At 42.3% G+C, this 22111-nt stretch overlaps 1 protein-coding gene across 1 annotated transcript in view; it reads right to left on the reverse strand.

The window, feature by feature from the left end:
* ARFGEF3 (ARFGEF family member 3) overlaps nt 1-22111 on the reverse strand; it is a 136154-nt gene that overhangs the window by 27922 nt on the left and 86121 nt on the right. The window contains 7 exon segments of the mRNA XM_011978416.1: nt 2324-2446; nt 3784-3928; nt 12180-12359; nt 14096-14241; nt 17161-17294; nt 19214-19534; nt 21304-21454. Coding sequence (XP_011833806.1) covers nt 2324-2446; nt 3784-3928; nt 12180-12359; nt 14096-14241; nt 17161-17294; nt 19214-19534; nt 21304-21454 — 1200 coding nt within the window.

The raw sequence follows: 22111 nt of genomic DNA on the forward strand, positions 1-22111 counted from the left end.
ATACAGTTGGGACCATACTCTACCTATCATTTTGTTGAGATTATATGGTTTAGTAACTCCCCCTTCCACTAAACAATCACCATCTCCTTTCTATTCTACCACAGTACTTCTAGCGGCTGGACGGTGTTCCTTTGTACACGGGCACATGGTAAATCACATTTCTGGGACCTGCTATTGGATGGAGTGACTTTTGATGACAGAGGACAATCTCAGAGACAAGTCCTGGATTGGGTTGGAATGAAGCACTTCCCTCTCTTCATTTGGGAAAGGATTTCTTTCTCTGCCAGTGCGTGGCACTAAATGGTGATGATAAATGAGGTCTCTCGGAAGAGTCTAAACATCTGGGGTTTGGGGACAGAGACTACTTAATTGCATTTACATGATTTTTCTATTTTTTGTACATATCTAGAGATTTAACATGTCTGTAGAGGGTTATCTGGGGTTTTCTATAAGAATGGTAATTGTGAATTATTTTTCTTCTTGAATCTATTTCTATACATTTAATCAGATCATTTCATGTGTTGTAATTGTTTCTAATTGTCTACAATTGTAAGAGCTAGAACCCTCCCCTGTGAGTAAACAGACATAATTACTAGGCATTAGCTAAAATTCAGAAGGAAAGAGGCATGTTTCTCCTTAAAAAAACAGAAAACACTTCTTATGTTTTCGATCAAGGGTTAGCAAACATTTTTAGCAAAGGGCCAGAGAGTAACTACTTCAGGCTTTGCAGGTCATGCTGTCTTTATTGCAACCGCTCAACTCTGCACGGTAGTATGGAAGCAGCCATCGATGAATGAACATGGCTATGTTTTAATACAACTGTACTTATAAAAACTGTGGGCCATAGCTTGCCAACTCCTGGCTTAGATGAACACATTTTATAATACAGAAACAGACCAGGTCAAATTCATGTGGAAATAAGCAGGTGGGGATTAACCATAAATTCATTTCCTACCCATGATTACAGCAGGCGTCCCAAAGGTTTAGACCGTGGCTGCTGTGTATTTGAAAGCATCCAAGTCTATGTGGATGGCACTCCCTGGAGCCAGGCAGGACACAGGCACCATGAGTATACAGGGAACTCTGCTTTTTCCACTGACCCCAGTCCCCATACAAATAACTCCACCTTATAATTCACAGAAGAAAACAGGCTGTTTTCGATGTCCTCTGTATGATGGTTTTAGATGTCAACTTGACTGGATTAGGGGAGACCCAGATCACTGGTAGAACATGATTTCTGGGTGTGTCTGTGAGGTTGGTTCTGGAAGAGGTTGGCATTTGAATCAGACTGAATAAGGGAGCTCCACCCTCACCCAATGCAGGCAGACACCATCTAATCAGCCAAGGCCCAGGGAGAACAAAAGGCAGAGCAAAAGAGAATTCTCTGTGTTTCTGTCTCTGGAGCTGGGATACCCTTCTTCTCCTGTCTTAGAACTACAGGTTCTCAGGCCTCTTGCTTTGGACTAAGAGTTACACCATCAGTGCCCCTCGTTCTGGGGCCTTTGAACTTGAACTGAGCCATGTTATCAGCTTCCTGGTTTCCAGCTTGCAGATGGTCTATCGTGGGACTTCTCAGCCTCCATAATTGTATGAATGTTCTAAGATTTCCAACCTTAGATTAGTCAATATTATATTAAATAATTGGCTTTATGCAGAAACCTATTCTCAGTGTCATATGATTAGCAGCTTGAGTTTGATTTCCCAACTTTTTAGCGAAAGTTAAGAATTCCTCCTACACCAGGCTTTAATTATAAAATATATTTTCTAAGTATAGAAGTCCCCCTTCTTGAAAGCCTCGTGTATTTCAGAAACTACCCAGATGATTTTCTACTTAATTTAGAAACACCTTAACAAAATAGATTCTGACTATACAACATGACCTGCGATAGCAGATTTTTATATAGCACAGGTTTATCTGGGGTGAAATGAAAGGGAGGGACACTTAGTTAAACCAAAAGGTTTATAAAAAAACTTAACATTTTGAGAGTTTGCATACAGTGTGATTAGACCTGGAGCCTGAGAACCTTTTACAAAGGGAAAATATAAGGTTGATATTATTTGACAATAGTTAGTATAAAATAATAAATAGATTAAAAATATGCTATAAGATACTCCATGAACACAATGAAAAGTATCAACCTTGGACAAAATTCAAGCTGCTTTCACAGTAAGTTTTTGCTTTTGAGTACACAACATCACCATCTGCTTGTATCCCAGGATGCGTGCTTGTTCCAGGCAGTCAGTGGGCCCTTTCTCCAGCCACAGAGCCACCCTGGAAAGGGTCCTCGGCAGTTACAAGGCATGAGAAGAGGGTTCTGCTTACCCAGTCCTTTGACAAACTTCATAAGGCACATGATGTAGCTAGTGGCTGCATTAGCAAAGACCTGGATGTTGTCGGTATTGAGAAAAGCTTCGAATACATCAAACACTGGAGCTTGGCCTCTTCCTAAGGGAGGAAGATTATAGAATTGTAAGAAAGTAAGTTTCTGCCCTCAGGGTTGCCAGGGTTGCCCATATTCCCAGCACCTTCCACTGAGACAGATCTTGAGAAAGATCTACTGGGGAGATGCCTGGGTTTTTTATTGGATCATTGGCTTGACTCCAGGGCGGTGCTCAGCTCTGCCAGCAGGGGAGCAGCTCGGCAGAGAGATGAGTGCCGAGCTGAGGCAATGTGCTGGTCTAAAGAGCAGGGAACCACGTGGCCTCTGGAATGCTCCTGCACAGGTATTTGTAGATTATCTACAGGACATGGCAGGGCAGGTTTAGACAGACCTTTGGTGGCATATTTGAGTTTCTTTATATCTATGCAGAAAAAGAGTACAGAAGGCCTGAGACCACCCTCCTTTTAGAAAGCTTGCTTGCAAAACTGGCCTTCAGCTGGTGTCTGGGAACTCAGCTCTCAGAGTACTCCCAGGCCACAGTTAACTGATAAGAGTAGTTCACCGTGCCTAGACTGTTCATGCAAACCATATGGTTTATGCTGAACACCTGCTTTCCTGTTGGGAGTCTGGGATTTTGGTATGTGCTAGGCAAGGGGTATATAAGTGGTCAGTCCCCAGCTAGATCTCTAATGGGCTTCCACGGGCAGAAACATTGCAAACATGTTGCTGTGTTTTCACTGCTGGGGGAAGAATGTGTTGTGCGTGATCCCTCCTGGGAGGGCGAGAGCACAGGGAGGCTGGTGCGTAGATTCCTCCAGACTCTGTCTGTATCATTCCTTTTCATAATCTGCTGTGTCCTTCCTCCATTGCTAAAACTTAGTCATGAACGGTGTAATAAATCTCAACATAACATGCTGGGTCCCATGAATCCTTCTCGTGGGTTTCTGAGTTTAGGGGTGGTTTTGGGAACCTCTGAGACAACACTCCTGGGCCCTGGGCATGCTTTGTGGGTACCCATCCATTTCCCAGCAGACTGAATCTCCCTAATTCTGGTTACTCTGTGTTATGATACTTTTCTGCTTCTTACCAGCAAATGGATAACATTTTTCTTTTTGGCTTTAGAAATGAACTCAACACAGCAATGCATAAGTGAAACAACAGAAATCTCTCAGCCTTATTGCCCAATTGTCAGCAAGAACAGGGCCTGACAATGCTCAGGGCTCTCAGCCTGCTGGCAGAACTCAGAACTCATGTTCCTGCTACACCACATTCTTTCCTGCTGATAAAACATGGCTGACAATCTGTCTTCCCTATTGTTCAACTGGTTTTTTTTTTTTTTATAGCATGAAACTTGGCACAGAGAGTTAATGCTGAATAGCAAGAATCATCCAAACATTCTTACCCATGGAGTAGTCACCAACCAGGTACTCCTTCACCTCCGACTTGTTCCCGCCGTGCACTGTTTCCAGAGCGCTGAACAAGGGTCTCCATCCGGACTGGATCTGCGTGGAACACACTTCAACCAGCTCACCAATGGATGTCACAACCTGGCAGATGCAAAGCAAGGGGCACTTAAAGTCCTCTCCTTAAAAGGAGCAGAATTTCTGGGAAGGGTGATATAGTTCTCTGTCCCCTATTTTGGAGTTAATTTTAGTGAAAAGGAAAAACCAGAATAGACAAACTCACTCAAAAATATTCTGAATAATCTGCCTTATTGTATTAATTTGCATTTCGCTAATGACTAATGCTACTAAGCAACTTTTCACATCTTATTAGTCAAATATTTTGTTGTTTTAAAAAATTGGGTTCATGTCTTCTTATTTTCTTTTTTGTTTGTTTGTATTTAGAGTTCCTTATATATTCCCAAGATATAATTTGCAAATATTTTTCCACAACTTTGGGCTTTTTAAAAGTTTTGTTTTTTAATGGTGTCTTTTGAAAATTAAAAGTTCTTAATTTTGGTGAAGTCCAATTCATCCATTTTTCTTTTAATGGATCACATCATGACCCATTTTGAACTTTTTTAAATATGGTGAGAAGTAAAGGTGTAAGTTTATTTTTATCACATACATTCAAGCACAATTTGCTGAAAATATCCCCTCCCATGATTGAATTGCAATGGTATCTTCGTCAAAAATCAATTGATTATAAACATGAGAATTTATTTCTTTACTCTTCAGAACTATAGGTCTGTCTTCAAACCAATACCACACTGTGTTGATTACTGAAATTTTGAAATCAGGTAGTGTAAATTTTCAAAATTTGTCTTCTTTTTCAAGTTTGTTTTCTCTATTATATTCTTTGCAGTTTCATATAAATTTGAGAATTACTTTGACAATGTCTTCAAAAAGGTCTACTGGGATTTTAATCAGAATTTCACTGAATCTATACATCAATTTGGGGAAATTTGCTGTTTTAAAAATATTGAGTCTTTCAATCCATGAATATGGTATATCTCATATTTATTTGAATCTTTAATTTCTCTCAGCAATGTTTTGTAGCTTTTGTGTACAGGTCTTGAGCTTCTTTTGCTAAATTTATTCATAAATATTTTATCATATTTGATGTTGTTTTGAATGGACTTGTTCTTACTTATCTTTGGATAATTTATTTCTCATATATATAAATTCAATCAATTTTAGTATGTTGATGTTGTATGCAGTGACCTTGCTCAACTAGAATTTTTTTGTAAATACCATATAATGTTCTATATATAACCGCATGTTGTCTGTGAACTAAAATAGCTTTACTTTTCATTTCAAACCTTGATGTCTTTAATTTCTTTATACAATGAGTAAAAGTTAAAGTTGAGCAGAAATAGAGAAGACAGAAATCCTTGTCTTATTACTGATCACAAGAGAAAAACACTCAGTCTTTCATCATTAAGTTGATGTTAGATGTGGGATTCTCAAAGATGCCCCTTATCTCATGGAGGAAATACCTCTAATTCCTCTTTTCTTAAAAGGTTTTGTCAAAAATGGGTGATGAATTTTGTTAAATGTTTTGTCTATATCAAGATGATCACATGGTTTTAATCTTTTATTCTACTAATTGACTTTGAGCTGTTAAACCAATCTTACATTGCTGGGATGAATTCCATATGCCACAATGTTTAATGTTCTTTCTTTATATATTACAGCATTTATTTTGCCTTTTTTTTTTTTGGTTTTTGAGACAGGGTCTCACTCTGTTGCCCAGGCTAGAATGTAGTGGCATGTGATCATGGCTCACTGCAGTCTCAACTTACTGGGTTCAAGGAATCTTCCCACCTCAGCCTCCTGAGCAGCTGGGACTACAGGCATGCATCACCATACCCAGCTATATGTATTTTTTTTTTTTTTTGTAGAGATGGGGGTCTCACTATGTTGCCCAGCATGGTCTCAAACTCCTAGACTCAAGCAAACCTTCTGCTGTGGCCTCCCAAAATGCAGGGATTATAGGTGTGAGCCACTGTGCCTGGCCAATAATTTTTAAAGGAATTTTTTGTCTAATTTCATAAAGAATATTGGTCTATAGTTTTCCTTCTTGTGGCTTTGGTATCACAGAAACGAGAACTCATAAAATGGGTTTGGAGGTATTCCTTCCTGCTTTATTTTCTGGTAGAGCTTGAGTAGGGTTGCTATTATTTCATCCTTAGTTTATAGATTCACCAGTGAAACCAACGGGCTTGGGGTACTGTGGGGAGGTTTTTTTTTTTTTTTAAATGTATGAACCTTTGCTTTATTCAATTTGTTAAACAAGAACTGATTAAATTATTTCCCCCCTCCCCATAACAGTCATGGAAAACATGTCACTTGTTTGAAAGAACAATACCATTAGTTACAAAATTTAATTGTAAGGATCAAGCAGAGGTTATTGGTCTAACCAATCCACATTGACAGCTTTGAAGTGTTCAGATGCTAGTTTTAAAATAAAGGTAACAAATACCAATCACATTCTCATATTACTGTTCAGGATCTACATAAACTTGGTTCTGGAAATAGTTCAATACACAAAGGTATGAGAATAACACTGTAATCACCGGTGATCAAACCAAGGGTGTAATTTTACAAATCACTTTTAGTAAGAATCAGTTCTAACATTTTAAAAGTCTAAATGTACATAAAACTCAAAGCAATATATTTTTCTACTTGAGACCAAAATAAGTTTCCTTTTTCCTATCTAAGCATAATTCTTTAAGATGAATCTGAATTCACATGATATACCTTGTCAAACTTTTCCAAAGAATTTTAAACCCTGCTTTAGACCCAAATTCTTACATTATGTATACATACATTTTTCTTTTATATATTTTTTCTTCAAAGACTAATGACAAGTTTATGAGGTTAACAGACCTTTAATGTGCAAACATCACCACAATCTAATTTAAAAACAATTTTACTTACCCCCTCAAAAACCTCAGTACCCATTTGCAGTAATTGCCTACTCCACCACCCCACCCTCAACCACTAATGTACTTAATGTCACTATAGATTTTCCTATTCTGACATTTCATATAAATGCAGTCATATAACATATGGTCTTTGGTGACTGGCTTTTCTCATTTAATGTAATGTTTTCAAGATTCATCCATGTTGTACATATATCAGTACTTCATTTTTATCGCTGAATAAGATTTCGTTGTGTGGACATAACCTAATTTAATGTATCTATTCATCAGCTGTTGGAATTTGAGTTGTTTCTAACTTTTTGGCTATTATGAATAATGTTACTATGAACATTTGTGTACAGGATTTGTATGGATGTTTTCATTTCTCTTGGGTACATACCTCTTGAGGAACTGCCAGACTGCAAAGCAGCCACACATTTTACCCTCTCACCAGCAGGGCATGAAGGTTCCAAGGTCTCCACCTCTCCCTCACCAACACTTGCTATTATCTCTCTTTTGAGACCGAGTCTCACTCTGTCACCTAGGCTGGCATGCAGTCGCACGATCTTGGCTCACTGCAACCTCCGCCTCCCGGGTTCAAGTGATTCTCCCACCTCAGCTTCGCGAGTAGCTGGGACTAAAGTGTGCGCCACCACACCCAGCTAATTTTTGTATTTTTAGTAGAGACAGGGTTTCACTGTGTTAGCCAGGATGGTCTTGATCTCTTGACCTCGTGATCCACCTGCCTCAGCCTCCCAACGTGCTGGGATTACAGGAGTGAGCCACCGTGCCCGGCCGCTATTATCTATCTTTTTTATCCTAGTAGATGTGAAATATTATTTCATGTGGTTTTGATTTATATTTTCTTAATGACTAATGATGCTGACCATCCTTTCATTAGTGCATATTTAATGCCATTATTGACATGGTTCTTTTTACATCTGTCATTTGCTATTTGTTTTCTGCGTATTTACATATCACGTCCTTTTTGTTCCTCTGTTCCTCTTTTACTACCTTCTTTTATGTTAAATACATTTTTTTGTGATCACTTTCATTCATGTTTATTTTTTCATCTTTTTGTGTTACTCTCTTGGTTGCTGCCCTCGGGATTATAATATGAATCTTCAATTGATCACATTTGTACCTCAAGTTAATACTGAGCAAATTCTGGCAAAATACAGCAACTTTGCTTCTACATAGCTCCATTTCCCATCCTTCCTTTCTGCTAATGTTATTTATATTACATCTTCTTGTTTAATAAATCCAACAATACAGTGTTAGAGTTATTGTGTTAAACGTTAGGTTTTTGAAATAAATTAGGAGAAAGAGAAAAATGTACATACTGTTTTATATTTGCCCACATATGTACCATTTCTTCTTATGCAATAGATTTACCAGTTTGTGTTACTTCTTTCAGCTAAAAGGAATTTAGTATTTCTTGTAGAACAGGTCTACTGGCAAGATATTCTCCCAATTTTTGTTTATCTGAGAATGTTTTTACATCATCTTCATTTTTGAAGAGTAATTTCTCTTTCATTGACAGTTTTTCTTTCAGCACTTTAAATACGTCATTACATTGTCTTCTAGCCTTCATTCTTTCTGAAGAAGTCAGCATTAGTTAATCCGAGCATTAATCCTAGCATTAGTTCCTCTGTAGTAATATAGTCTTTCTCTTGCTGCTTTTAAGGTTTTGTCATTGTCATCGAGCATTTTGACTACAATGTGTCTATTGTAGATATCTTTGTGTTGATCCTAATTGGGGTTCCACTATTTCTTTAAATATATTTTCCCATCTGTTTGTCTTTCTCCTCTCCACCTGGGACTCTCATTACAGGTATGTTGGTATGCTTGACATTGTTCTACAAATCTTTGAGGCTTTGTTTATTTTTGTTCAAACTTAGTTTTGTCTGATCTTCACAATAGATAATTTATATTAATCTATTTCCATGTTCACTGATGCTTTCTTCTGCCATCTCAAATCTTTCTGGTAAGCCCGTACAGCTAATTTTTCATTTCAGTTATTGCCCTTTTCAACTCTAAAATTTGCATTTTTATAGTTCCCATTTCTATATTTAGAATCCCTATTTTTGAGTCATTGTCGTATTTTCCCTTAATTTTTTCAAACATATTTAAAAAGTACTTTGAAGGCTCTGGCTCCCAAATATATCTGGGCTCACTCTAAGTCAGTTTCTATTCACTATTTTTCCCTCTGAGTATGTTTCACTCTTTCCTGTTTCTTTGCATCGCTCATATTTTTGAGAATTAGACATTTTAGAAAATATATTGTAGCAATGCTGGATGCTAATTTATTTTTGAGGGTTTCCCCCCACCAGACTAAGGTGCTTGGACTTAGTCTGTAGAATCTGTCTCTTCCCATGGTGCTCATGTGTCTGCTCAGTTTTTGTTCTTCATTTTTATTTTTTATCCTGACTCCCTAGTGTTCATCCCCATGTCTGCATAGCTGAGTAGTTAACTGATCATGTGGGTGGAAACTGTGCTCAAACACCTTGAGTCTTTAAGGTTCCTGCCCTCTGGCAATCAATCTGTGTGAGAAGGTTGGTCAGAATATTCAAAGTTTTTATCTCCTTTTTCTTTTACTTTTTGATGAAATCTTTACAGTCTCCCCTGTACATGCCCCAGGGATGTGTGAACAGACTATTTGGTCCCTCTATCCTATGAATCTCTGATATCCAGGATCTTAGGTTTCTTGCTAGTACACTACTGACTGCAAACCTTAGGCCAGCAAGGTTGGATTCCCCTGTTCATTTCTCCATGAATTCATCACTTTTAATTGACAAGTCAATGATCTCCCCACTCTTCTCCATACCAAGTCTGTCCCTGATTGTAGAAAAGCTAATGATTTTCTCAGTCAGCCTCACACGGGTCAAACTACTCTTCTTGCCAATAGAGCTTGGGAGTAAAGGTGATTGCTTCAGTCTTTGGCAAGAAAGTCAGACTCCCACTATTCTTCACCAAAGTTCTAGCAAACATTGTTTTTAAGAATAAATGCTACTCAATTTGTTGTCTGCTTTTGGTCAATTTCCAGACCCCTCAGATGGTTGCTTTGGACAATTCTGTCCTGTCCTGTTTTATGCTTGATTTTTGTGGGGAAGGTTAACCTAACTTCTTCAAGTCACCATAGCCAAAGCTGCTCCTGTCCTTAACCTTCCTAAACACATTTAAGCATTGTTATTTTAAAATACGTCTCTGATAACTCTGATGTCTGGGTTCCTGTGTGTGTTTATTGTTCGTTTTTTAAACTTTTGTTTTCAATGACATGTTATTTCCTCATGAGCCTGGTTATTTTTTATTGAATGCAAACATTGCACCTGCAAATCAAGAAATGATTTGAAGCTTATTATTAATGGTGCCTTCTGTCAGAAAGGCACTAGAAATCTCAGATTACCTTAATCTCATGTCAGGGATTGGGATTATTTGAAGTTGGATTTATTTTCTCTTATGACTAATCTATTTAAAGGGACATCTCTTTCTAAGATGTCCCTTTCACTTCAAGATCCTGACTCAAGATGTCAGGAAGTTACCAGACTTGGGAGGTCCCAGACTGCAACTTTGCTGAGCTTCTCCATCTTTTATTATACTGGTGCAAAAGTAATTGTGGTTTTTGCTGTGATGGCAAAAACCACAATTACTTTTGCACCAACCCAATATCTTCCTTTTTTTAAAATAGTAGATTCCATTTTAGGAAAAACAGCCTCAAATACCAGGAAGACTACTCTGGGTATTCTTTTTCTCCCCCATCTTGGCCCTGTAGTTCTTCATTGCCCTATAGTTATGTCAGTGTCTTTGAGTGATTAAATTTTTTTTTATCCAGCTTTTTTTAGTTGTTCCCTGTGGGAAAGTTGATCTGAATCACCTAGTTCACTCTTATGGGTATAAAGTCTTAGGTGTTAACCCATCTAGGTTAACTTATCTTAGATGTTAATGATCTAACCTTTAGGTGTTAACTTGTAGGTGTTAACTATCTAGGCGCTAACTATAGGTATTAACTTACCTTAAGTGTTAACAATCTAGTCTTTAGGTGTTAACTTGTATTTTCATTCCTTTATTTCCATAAACTTACTAGGCATTTTGATTTAATATTTTGCATGGAAGATACCAATATTTCAATCCAATTCTTTACAGGTCTAGTTGTACCATTGGTTGTTTTATCAGTTCTCTCCATTGCCTTGTTTTCTTGTGTGTTTTGTGAATTTTTAAAAAATACCGAGACCTCACATACCTTGAAACTTTGTTTGTGGGATTATTTTGTGGCCTGAATTGACATGAGTTGCTCTAGGGGGAATTTTGTTGCTTCTGTATGGTGCCTGTATAGTTTCTCAGACCCTGAGGTGGTGCAATTTCATACACAGATCACATAAAAGGGCTAAGCTGTAATAATAAATCCTGGAGCGCTCTTTTTAAAAAACTTTCCATTAAGAGCCAGTGTTAGAAACAAGCTGATAGTATCCTCAGGAAGTTTGTTTTAATTCAACCTTGGCCTGAGTGAACATCAAGTTTGTTTTAATTCAACCTTGGCCTGAATGAACATCAGCTTTGCAAAGTTTGCGTTGAGATTTGTTTTCTGTTTTTGTGCACTCTCGTCTGGGATGACCAGAACTTCTGCTCCACTTAATAGCAAATTCCCTCATGGTAAAACCAGCCTCAGGGCTCTGCTTACCTCTCTGGCTTCCCATTGGCACTCAGTTTTGGGGCCTCCTTACTTTCTTGTCAGTGTGTCAAGGTATTTGAAAGAAATGTTTAAACCTCTATTCAATATTTTTGGTGGATTTCAGAGAGAGAGATCCTGTATTTCTAGCCCACCATCATGTGAAATACGAAGTCTCCAGTTAGTTTCTTTACCTTGCCTTCGGTGGACAGTATGGCAGCAGTTAGGAATATAGGCCAGGTGTAAAGAGATAGGCCAGCAGATTGCCTAGGTTCAAATCGCAGCTCCACCAATCACTGATTATGTATCCTTAGTCAAATTACCTGTTTTTTTTTTTTTTTTTTTTTTTCCCTGACGGAGTCTCGCTCTGTCACTCAGGCTGGAGTGCAGTGGCGTGATTTGGGCTCACTGCAACCTCCGCCTCCCGGGTTCAAGCGATTCTCCTGCCTCAGCCTCCTGAGCAGCTGGGATTACAGGCATGTGCCACCACACTCGGCTAATTTTTGTATTTTTAGTAGAGATGAGGTTTCACCATGTTGGTCAGGCTGGCCTTGAACTCCTGACCTCATAATCTGTCTGCCTCGGCCTCCCAAAGTGCTGGGATTACAGGTGTGAGCCACCACGCCCGGCCCTGCTTAATTTCTCTGTTACAGATTCCACATAGGATTATTGGAAAGAGTAAGAGTGCAAAGCTCATAGAACCGTGCCTGCCACTGCACTCAGTAAGAGCCAGCTATGACGCTGATGACCATGTCACACTGACCTGGTCTTGGACGTCCTCATCACACAACTCCAGCTGCATAATGCGCTCGAAAGGTCGGAAGAGTGCTTCATTGAAGTGAAAATGAGGTGGCTCATTCCAGTCAGTGAGGACCTCTGTCAGTATGTCATGGATGAAGGAAACAGCCTTCTGAGACACATGTCTTTCCTTATGGCAAGCAGCCTGCAAAATTCATCAGAGAGTGGCATACCATCAGGACAGCAGACAGTGAGAATGTGGTTTCTGAAGGCCTTCCTACCCCACCTCATTACAAGGAGGGAGAAACAGCAATTCTGTTAAAATCAAAACACTCTAAGGGAGAAGTCTAAGCAAACTGCACACTAAATTGCATTTTAAACAATTTAACGAGCTTATCAGGCACAACTTCAATTTCATGTTAATGTTTCTAGAAAAAGAAAAGTTTCTTGTAATTTATTTTTCTGTAACATGACAGTTTTCTTAAATGGTACAGAACATGCTCACTATAAAGACACCAGAACCCAGACTAGGAATGGCTTATGGTTTCATCTTAGCTGTGCCCCACACGTAGGAAGATAAGATGAGTCGTCTGTTCCTCAGTGAGGTGAGGGACAAATTGCCACAGTAGCTCTAATTGGTTTACAAACCTCCTGGTATCCATGCTCTTGAGTAGTCCTTTCCCGTACTGGCCCTGGGCTTGGACGTGTGAGTTGCTTTGGCCAGTGGAACACAAACAAACATCATGTAAGAACAGAATTAAAAAGTACCTGTGATTTGGGGTTGGCCCTGTTGTTGCTCTTTGGAACCCTAAGAAAGCCATGTGAACAAGCTGGGGCTGGTCTGCTGGAGGCTAGTCTACATGAGAGACCACGAAAAGAGAGACCTATTTGTCTAGCCATCCCTGTTAAGGCCATCGTGAACCATCTGGCCCCAGACTTTGCACCAGCTGACCATAGATACACAATTAAAGCCAGTGAGATCCGCCACGCCTGGCCAACCCCAGAACTACCCAGAGAAGCCTACCTCAAATATCTGACTCATGGAATCATAAGCTAAATAAATCATGAGCTAAATAAATTTTGTATTTTTAGTAGAGATGAGGTTTCACCATGTTGGTCAGGCTGGCCTTGAACTCCTGACCTCATAATCTGTTACTGTTTTAAGCCACTAGATGTTGGGGAGGCCTTATTGTAGAGTAAAAGATAACGGACAGACTTTTTCCCCATGTCTACATTGCTATTTTCTACCCATTTTGCTTACTAGAATGTTCTCAGGTTAATAAGTTCCAAGAAGTGTTTTATGATTTATCTCTACCAGGTAAGAGCAAAAGGGCTATTAAGAATAGCTATCACTGCAAAACAGGGCAACAGTTTTCCCTGTCAACTTGGAAGTGGTCAGTCCTCATGTACTGAGATGCTTAGAGGTAGAGCTGCCATAAAACTGATCATATGAACTGCTTTCCTTTGGAGAGTGAAAGGGTCTTAGTATTAATTTTGTTAAGAAAACTAAGACATAGTGTTCCCTGACTGAAAGGACACTGTCCTGAGTATATTTAGCTATTAGAAAACAAGGACTGATAGGAACCAAAGACATTGTTATATTTATGTATACAAATAAAGCTATTAGGAACCATCCACAGTCTTTCTGTTCCAGGCTCAGGTTGATACCAGATCATAAAAAATGAAAAACTAGCTGAGTTGTACAATTGCAAAGAAAGAGGGTCAGAGTGAGACTAGGGTAGTACTGCCCTTTGGGGTGATTCTTTAGATGCCATGAAGTATAACTAGAAAACAGTGATGTTTGTGACCAGGTGATGGGCAAGTTCCCACTGCCCAGTGGCCACAGTGCTTTGTCCCCATACATGACTACAGGCCCCCGTGCTGGCTCTGCTGGTCATTGACTTAGCAGTTCCAGGCTCTTCCCACCTTTCCAGTGCTCACCTCCACCAGGTGTGGGGCCACTAGGCTCCAGCAGCGCATCACGTGCAGCAGGGGCCGTGCTTTGCTCCGCACAATCCTCAGCATGGCATCCCCCAGGCGGAACAGGTGGAGGGCGCTTTTTCGGTCTTGAGTGGATTTAACTTCTCCTACAGGAAGGCAAGAACATAAATGCCAGAAAGCCCAAACTCAGACACAGTCTGACCTATTCAAGCAAAGAGAGAGGTTGAAAATCTAGGTAGGACCAGCAGGGTAATTCGATATTGGCTAACCAAGGGAGGAGGGAGCCCTGGATTCAAGAAGGATGTGGTGGTTCACTGAGCAAGGCCTGCATCGCCCTCTCACTCAGCACTGTAGCCCTGGCAGCTGAGATGTGACAGGTGTGATCAGGAATTGATTAGAGGGAATGAGGTAGCGGTTCGGTAGGAGGGCCGAGAAGTCCGACTGTCTGGGTTCAAATCCTGGCACCATTTAGTAGTTGTGTTATATTTGGCCAAAGATTTTCCTCTTTAGGCTGGGCACGGTGGCTCACGCCTGTAATCCCAGCACTTTGGGAGGCTGAGGTGGGTGGATCACGAGGTCAGGAGATCAAGACCATCCTGGCTAACACGGTGAAACCGTCTCTACTAAAAAATATAAAAAATTCGTTGGGCACGGTGGCGGGCACCTGTAGTCCCAGCTACTTGGGAGGCTGAGGCAGGAGAATGGGGTGAACCCGGGAGGTGGAGCTTGCAGTGAGCCGAGATCGCGCCACTGCACTCCAGCCTGGGTGGCAGAGCAAGACTCCGTCTCCAAAAAATAAAAATAATAAAAAAAAGATTTTCCTCTTTAATGATCTCATCTGTAAACCTGGGGATAATACTGCCCACTCCTAAAATTGCTTTAAAGATTAAACGTGATAATACACATAAAGTGGTCAGCATGGGCCCAGCACATACTAACTGAACAACATTATTAGCTATGATTATTACTCTTGTTCCTGTCACCTTTCACTTCATCATCTACTTTGACAATCCTTAATAAACCTCTGCAGCCTTTGCCAAGCAGACCTGGTCCCTCTGCTGCTCAGTAACATGCTGTCTGGCCTGCTCTGTCTTGTTTCAGTACCATCCTTGTCTACCCTGATCTTGGGCTGCTTCTTTGCCACTGTCGCCTTCATCTTCCCCGCTCCCTTCTTGCTCATGTTCTGTTGCCTCTCCTCTACTTCCTACTGGGGATGGGACCCAGGTCTAAACACAAAATTCATTTCTGTTTCATATATACCTTACGCACAGCCTGAAGGCAATTTTTGTATCCCTTGGGGACCCTTAATAAACTGTGTGTTGTGTGCCTGCATTTTGAGCGTGGCCCGTCACATGAGGTCAGGTGTGGAACTTTCCACTTCTGGCCTTATGCCAGTGCTTAAAAAGTTTTGAATTTTGAGAATTTTGGATTTTTGGATTAGGGATACTCAACCTATAATAATCATCATGGATATTTACCCTGCATCAGACACTGTGTTGGTTCTATAAGTCTTTAATAACTTTAATTTTTAAAGCAATTATATTTCCTTTCTTTCTTTTTTTTTTTTCTTTTTTGATGGAGTCTCACTCTGTCGCCCGGGCTGGAGTGCAGTGGTGCAATCTCGGCTCACTGCAACCTCCGCCTCCCGGGTTCAAGCAATTCTCCTGTCTCAGCCTCCTGAGTAGCTGGGGCTACAGGCACACGTCATGATGCCCAGCTAATTTTTTTGTATTTTTAGTAGAGACAGGGTTTCACCATATTGGTCAGGCTGGTCTCGAACTCCTGGCCTCAGGTGATCTGCCCGCCTCGGCCTCCCAAAATGCTGGGATTATAGGCGTGAGCTGCAGCACGCAGCCTATATTTTCTTTTAAGAAGAAAATATAATTATTGCTATTTTACAGAGTAGAAAATTGAATGTCTGAAAGGTGATATGACTTGCCTCAGATGCTGTGGCTGGTAAGTGTTGGAGGCCGCATTTTATATTCCTACCTGACTGATTCCGAAGCAAGTCTCCCTCGTCCTAGATTTACCGCCTCTTCCTGGCCCCTGCTCACTGTGTGCTTTGTAAGCTCAGAGTCTACCGTTTTCTCCAATGAGAAAGACTTTGAAGGTTACCCCTGGGCTCAGAGATTCTCTGAAAGTCTGATGGGCCTGGGAGGTTGGCTTTATATTGCTCAGGTTTTAAAGTCTATTAAAAACGAGTGGGGCAACAACGGTGGCTCTCAAATCCAAATCTGCAGCAAGGATGAAAAAATCAAATATACTGCTTTTAGAACTTTAGATTCCTAAGGATGGAAGGGACCTCAGAGGTTGTGCCGTCCAACATGTCACTACGGTGCGTCCCCAGCACATGGCTCCCTGTCTCTGCCGGAACTCATTCGGGACAAGGTGCTCACTGTTTCAGGACAACCACTGGTGCTGTGGATGAACAAGTCCATCTGTGAGCAACCTGCCAACCCTCTGGGCCCCTTGGACAATTCAGTACAACTCTACTTTGTCTTCCACAACACTGGCCTTCAAGAGGGCCTCATTTATTCACCTGGCCTCACTGGACGACGCGGACACTGACCCATCATTAATGGGATATGCCTCTGAGATCAGCTTTGCAAGAGTGGTATGCAGTTTCCTTTTTCACCACCCCTTTTGGGATCAGTGGTTGTTTCTGCATATCACAAATCACCTCTGTCCAGCCAACTGGACAGAGGTGTGTGGTGTGGTTTTTGATATGCAGAAAAGTTCCACCTTCATGTGAAGGAAGCTATCTGCACCCTAAGGAGCCACACGATTTCTACCACAAGCACAAAACTTAGCAGAACAACCTAGTCCAGCTCCAGTGGGAATTCTTATAGACGTGGTAGCAGCCACGTTTCCATTCACAAAGAGTTACACCACCCCTCACACAGGGTGCCTCAAAATCCGGAGACAAATCTATACTTGGGTGTAGCTTGTGTGAGTGTAAGCAAAGGGAATGTGGAGTCAAATCTTCAGGCACGCTGCTGGTGACAGAGGCCTGGGCTGTTTCCTGCTAACCTCCTGGTATATGGTTTCTTCCGGGAAACAATTACCTGGCATTGCCAGAGAGTAATCAACTGTATCCGTGACGGAATGAAAAAGCTGAGACTGCGATGCTTTCTTCAGCTGGTAAAGAAAGCCTCCCAGGGCCATGAGGTTCAACTTATCCGTAGCATCTTCAAAGAGCCTGGATGCAAACAGAAAGAGATGTGCTCTTTGGAAACACTTCAGCAAGGTCTTTATGGCAGAATGATTATGGCAATTTTGTTGATGTGATCAGTGGAAATGTGTGTAAACACTGTAGACAAATGTATGGTATTATTATATCTATTTTAACTGTGTACAAGTCTGCTCGATGACATTTTAATTCAAAGGCACAAAGAATATATTTAAAAATATCTTTGTGCCCTCATGGTCTAGCTCAGCCATGGCAGGCTCTCATAAAATGCTTGGCAAGAAGCTGAAAGATGGCAAGGCATTGTTCCCAGAAACTGAGCAAATGGGAATGGAATCTTCAGAATTAGCTTCAATTTCATAAACGATGTCAAAAAACCCCAGTAAATTGATGAATACGTTTTGTCTGTCTATAATTTATGAGCACAATGCTGGAAGGGATACAAAAACAGCTAAGAGTGGATCCTGTAAGCCCCCCTCAGGGCAGGGACTGGCCTCATACACACCCAAACGCCTAGATGTGATGGGAACTCAAGTATCTATTTGGAAGAAAGAATGTTCCCTAATATGATGGGTCTTGCAAGTTCTTTTTCTTTTCTGCTCAGCTGGTCACAGACCTTGCCAGCAGAAAGATTTAGGAAGGTGGGGAGCACAGTAGCAGAATTTAGGGGAGGATTTGAAGGTCACTGGAATGAAGAATGGTAAAGATCAAATATCTGTTTTAAGAAGCCACAATGAGAAATGTGCCAGGTGAGCCTTCCATGGCTCTTGGGTCACCCTGGTATCTGCCTTCCAAGCCTCACGACACCACAGGGCAATCAGTGCTGTGGGGGCACCATGGGCTGCTTCAGGGAGAGGGTCGCTAATAGAAATGGAATCATGAGTCCTTTTTGAAGGAGGAAAATGAGACATGCAAGTTAAGATGGGAATTAGTGGATCAAATGTTTATAAATTATCGAAACAAACATCTTTTTCTTGCTATTTTGATACCATTTGGTTTCTGGGTCCCACTGACCATTTCTCCTCCCTCATTCCTAGTAAGAAAATAGTGATGAATACTATATTCCACCTGACACCTGTCTATTGCTTTCCAGATTCTAAAACATTTTCACAGCCAACTTGGATAAGCAGGACAAAGCAATTATGGTAGTGGGATAGTAGATGGAGAAACTGAGTCTCAGTGCAGCTATGTCTACAGATATGACCCGGCAGCTGGGGAGTGCAAAGCCAGGACAGGAACTCAGGTCAATCTGAGTCCCGGCCCAGGGAGTGCTCCTCCCACTCCCATCCCCTTCCTGATGGTCCTCCCTGTGCCCGTGCAGGGAGTCTGGGACACAGTGACCAAATGCTGAAGAGGTAAGTGAGGTGGAGCTGTGTGTGACTGGTGACCAAAAGCACTTTCTACATCAGGAAGTACCACCAAAGAGTTGAGACGATTGGTGATCTTCCCTCTTCACCTTCACATGGTTGTTGGGCATCAGTAAGTAACACATGCATGTGGGATTTTTGAAAACAGCCATAATCATAAAAATAGTGGATTTTTACCATTTGCCAAGCTCCGCTCCAGGTGCATCAAGTTACTAATTAATTTACCCTCACAACTACCCGGTGACAGAATTACTTTTAAAAAATGACCCTATTTTACCAATGGAGAAGGCCAGGCAGGGCCCAGGGAGGTGAGATTGCCTGAGATCCCAGAGTAAGTGCAGTGCTTTGACCCCAGGTGGCCTGCCTCAGACCCTCTAGGGTTAGTAGAAAACGTTTCATTCCGAGTATGGATGTAATGGTAGAGAGAACAAAGCTTGAAAAAGATGGAGGAAATTTAAGGGATTGGCTAACACATGGGTCGTCCCTGGCATGACTGAGACCAGATGGACGTGGGTGTCGCCTGGTGAGCAGGCTCCCGGCCCGTGGGAGGCCGGCGCCGCGCACCTGTCGGCCTGCGTGGAGAGGGTGAGCACCACCTTGGCGGCGCTGCTCCCGCTCATGAGGCTCCCGCCGCGGAAGTCCGAGGCCCGGCCCCGGCTGCCTTCCCGGACGAGGTCCTGGATGGACAGGGGCTGGACGATGGGGGCCGTGCTCAGGGAGCGCCCCTGCTCCGGGCTCTGCTCCGTGGGCGAGCCCTCACACTCGGGGTCCCCAAGGAGGCCAGCGCTCCCAGTGGCCTTCTGGGGCTGGCTGATGGTCAGAGGGGGCTGCAAGGCGCCATCGCTGAAGTGGTTGTGCTCCAGGGTGCCCACGTACTCACACACCCTAGAAAGAGCACAGACAAGCAGCTGTTAGACTCTGCAGCTCATCCCGGCAGCTCCATCAACCCCACAGTGCCAGACAAAGGAAATGCAGCCAGCTCTGCCAGCTCCCCAGCTTTCCTCTTTCCTGCAAGCACAGTCAGTCCTTCCCTCCCGTATTCTCATGTCACACAGCATTATTACTAGTAGTATTTGAGTTAGACCAGACAGCCTTGAAATGAGTAAAGGATTATTTGGGTTCTTCCACCCCAGGCTGGGAGAAGGACAGGTAATGAGGCCCCGTTCATCCAATCCCCCTGCCTAGTCCAGCTTACTGGCTTATCCGCCCTCCTGCTGTTTGAGCCACTTTTCCCCAGGCACCCTCTTTCCCTCTATATAGTGCTCTGATTAGGAGTTGGGAAGCATTTCCTTACGATGGGATTCCAGAATGGCCAGAGCTATGACGGACAGGCCATCCAGCCACAGTGAGTTCTGCCCAGCCACATCCTGCCTGGTCCTGATGGCACCACATAACTCAAGTCTGGGCGCAGTGGGTGGCGGCCGGGTGGAAGGGCAGTCACCGAATCATGGCAAACACAGAGAAGAGTCACCACATGTGCTACAACCGCCAACTTCTAAATGGTTTGTTCCCAACAGAACCTGAGACAAGGATGGTTCGCAAGGTCCCTCATCTCAGAGTAAGTCCGTTTACCGGTAAAGAGCGTCGTGGATAATCCACTCTGATGTTCTAGAATCAGGGAATTTTTCAATCCCTTACCCGCTGCTTGTGTACCAGGATAGCCTTTTTCTTTTTTCCTTTTTTTTTTTTTTTTCTTGTTAGAGCAATAAAGAGCAGCAGGTTAGCAGCCTTCATAATAGAACCATTTTGCTCAACAAACACTCATGGCTATATTTGCTTTGAAGACGTGAAACTGAACCCATCTCTGGCTGGTGCCCTGGGCCATCGGCCATCACCCTGGCCACTCTTGCCCCATGCCTGCTCTGCCTAGACCTGGGTTTGGAGTGAGTGTGAGGTGTGTGATGCAGAGAAGGAGAAGGCACAGTGTGGCCAGCCCCTGTCCTGTTCCATGGGCAGTGCTCCTTCCACGGTACTGGGTCTGCCCTGATGCAGCACTTGGGGAGACGTGCTTTCAGTCTTAGTTGTAAGAGGACCTGGACTCTGGAGCTATTGCTGGTTTTCATCTTACAGGCACTGTGCACTGTGTAACTCACTGGGAGCTTCTTTTCACTTTGATGCTACAATGCTTAGAGCCAAATTTTTGGTCTGTCTTTGGCAGAGGTGTACTATTTTGTTTTGTTTTGTTTCGGTCTAGCTACATTAAAAGTAGGTATCTTGTATTTTATGTATCCAAATAGGCTATCTGAAATCCTTCTTTAAGTAAAGAGGACATTGGTAAACATTTAGCAATGTAATATTGCAGAGACATGACCAGTTTTAGATTGGCACTGTATTCACTTAACTTACATAGTCATCTCAATCAATTATTTAATTGGTTTTTCTTCCTTCCTTCTCTAGTAAAAATGTCAATAGAAAAGTCACAGTTCCTGAGACCCAGTTCTGTCCCTTGTTCTTCAAAACATACATTTAGTTGGGCCCTTATTGCGTCTTTTCTTTCCATGTCTTATTTGAAGTTTAATCAAACTCTGTGAATTGTTATAATTGATTTACATGCTGGCAGGCTCTTGAGGCTACCCCTCTCCACCCCCCAGAGCCCACTCCAGGCTTCCTGAGGCAGGGTCAGTGCCATCTGGGGGTGGGAGCCCATCATGCACCTGAACACGTGTGGCCAGCAGTCCGGGTTGTGGCTTCCCATCTCCAGGCCTACGCTGAGGATGGCCTCCATGCACAAGACGTGGGCAGTGTGCAGCCACACCCCCTGCACCTTCCCAATCTGCTCCAGTTTCTGCTCCACTTTTAGTTTCACTGTGCCAGAAAGACATTTATTAAAATAACAGGTTGAGTAAGGGAGACAGAAAGGGAGAGAGAAAGAATGAAAATGAAAGAATGTGTGTCATGCAAGGGCAAAAGGGAAAGGACAGACGTCAGTGGCAGCAAGCGCCTCCACAGCAGGTCCTTGCGGACCCTCATGCAAACCACTCAGCCGGCAGGTCCCATGCGCCAGTGGCCCCAGCTCTCCAGCTCCAGAAGTGGGATGGATCCTGAGCTGGCAGGTGCCATTCCTTCCAGGCCCTTTCATGGGCTCTGGGTCAGGCACAGCAGTGCGGATGGGTTTCATGAGCCAATTCCAGGTAAAACCATCTGGGCCCAGACCTTTCACCCTTCCCAAAAATTGGTCAAATGGAAGAATTCCTGGCTTTCTGCAAGTTTTCTCTGAGATTATTGTAACGTTAGGTTCTCATTATGATCATCATCTCTAAAACAACTTATTTATGTGTATTTTGAGCACCCGAATGACTGCTCTATCACTGAAAAAGACCGATTTCATTTCATCCCTTGAGTTTGTATTTGTGAGCTCCAAATAACACTTTAAAAAATTGTAGACCGGGCGTGGTGGCTCACATCTGTAATCCCAGCAACAATGGGAGGCCGAGGCAGGCGGATCACCTGAGGTTGGGAGTT

The sequence above is a fragment of the Mandrillus leucophaeus genome, unplaced genomic scaffold (assembly GCF_000951045.1).
Source record: "Mandrillus leucophaeus isolate KB7577 unplaced genomic scaffold, Mleu.le_1.0 Scaffold194, whole genome shotgun sequence".
NCBI lineage: Eukaryota > Metazoa > Chordata > Mammalia > Primates > Cercopithecidae > Mandrillus > Mandrillus leucophaeus.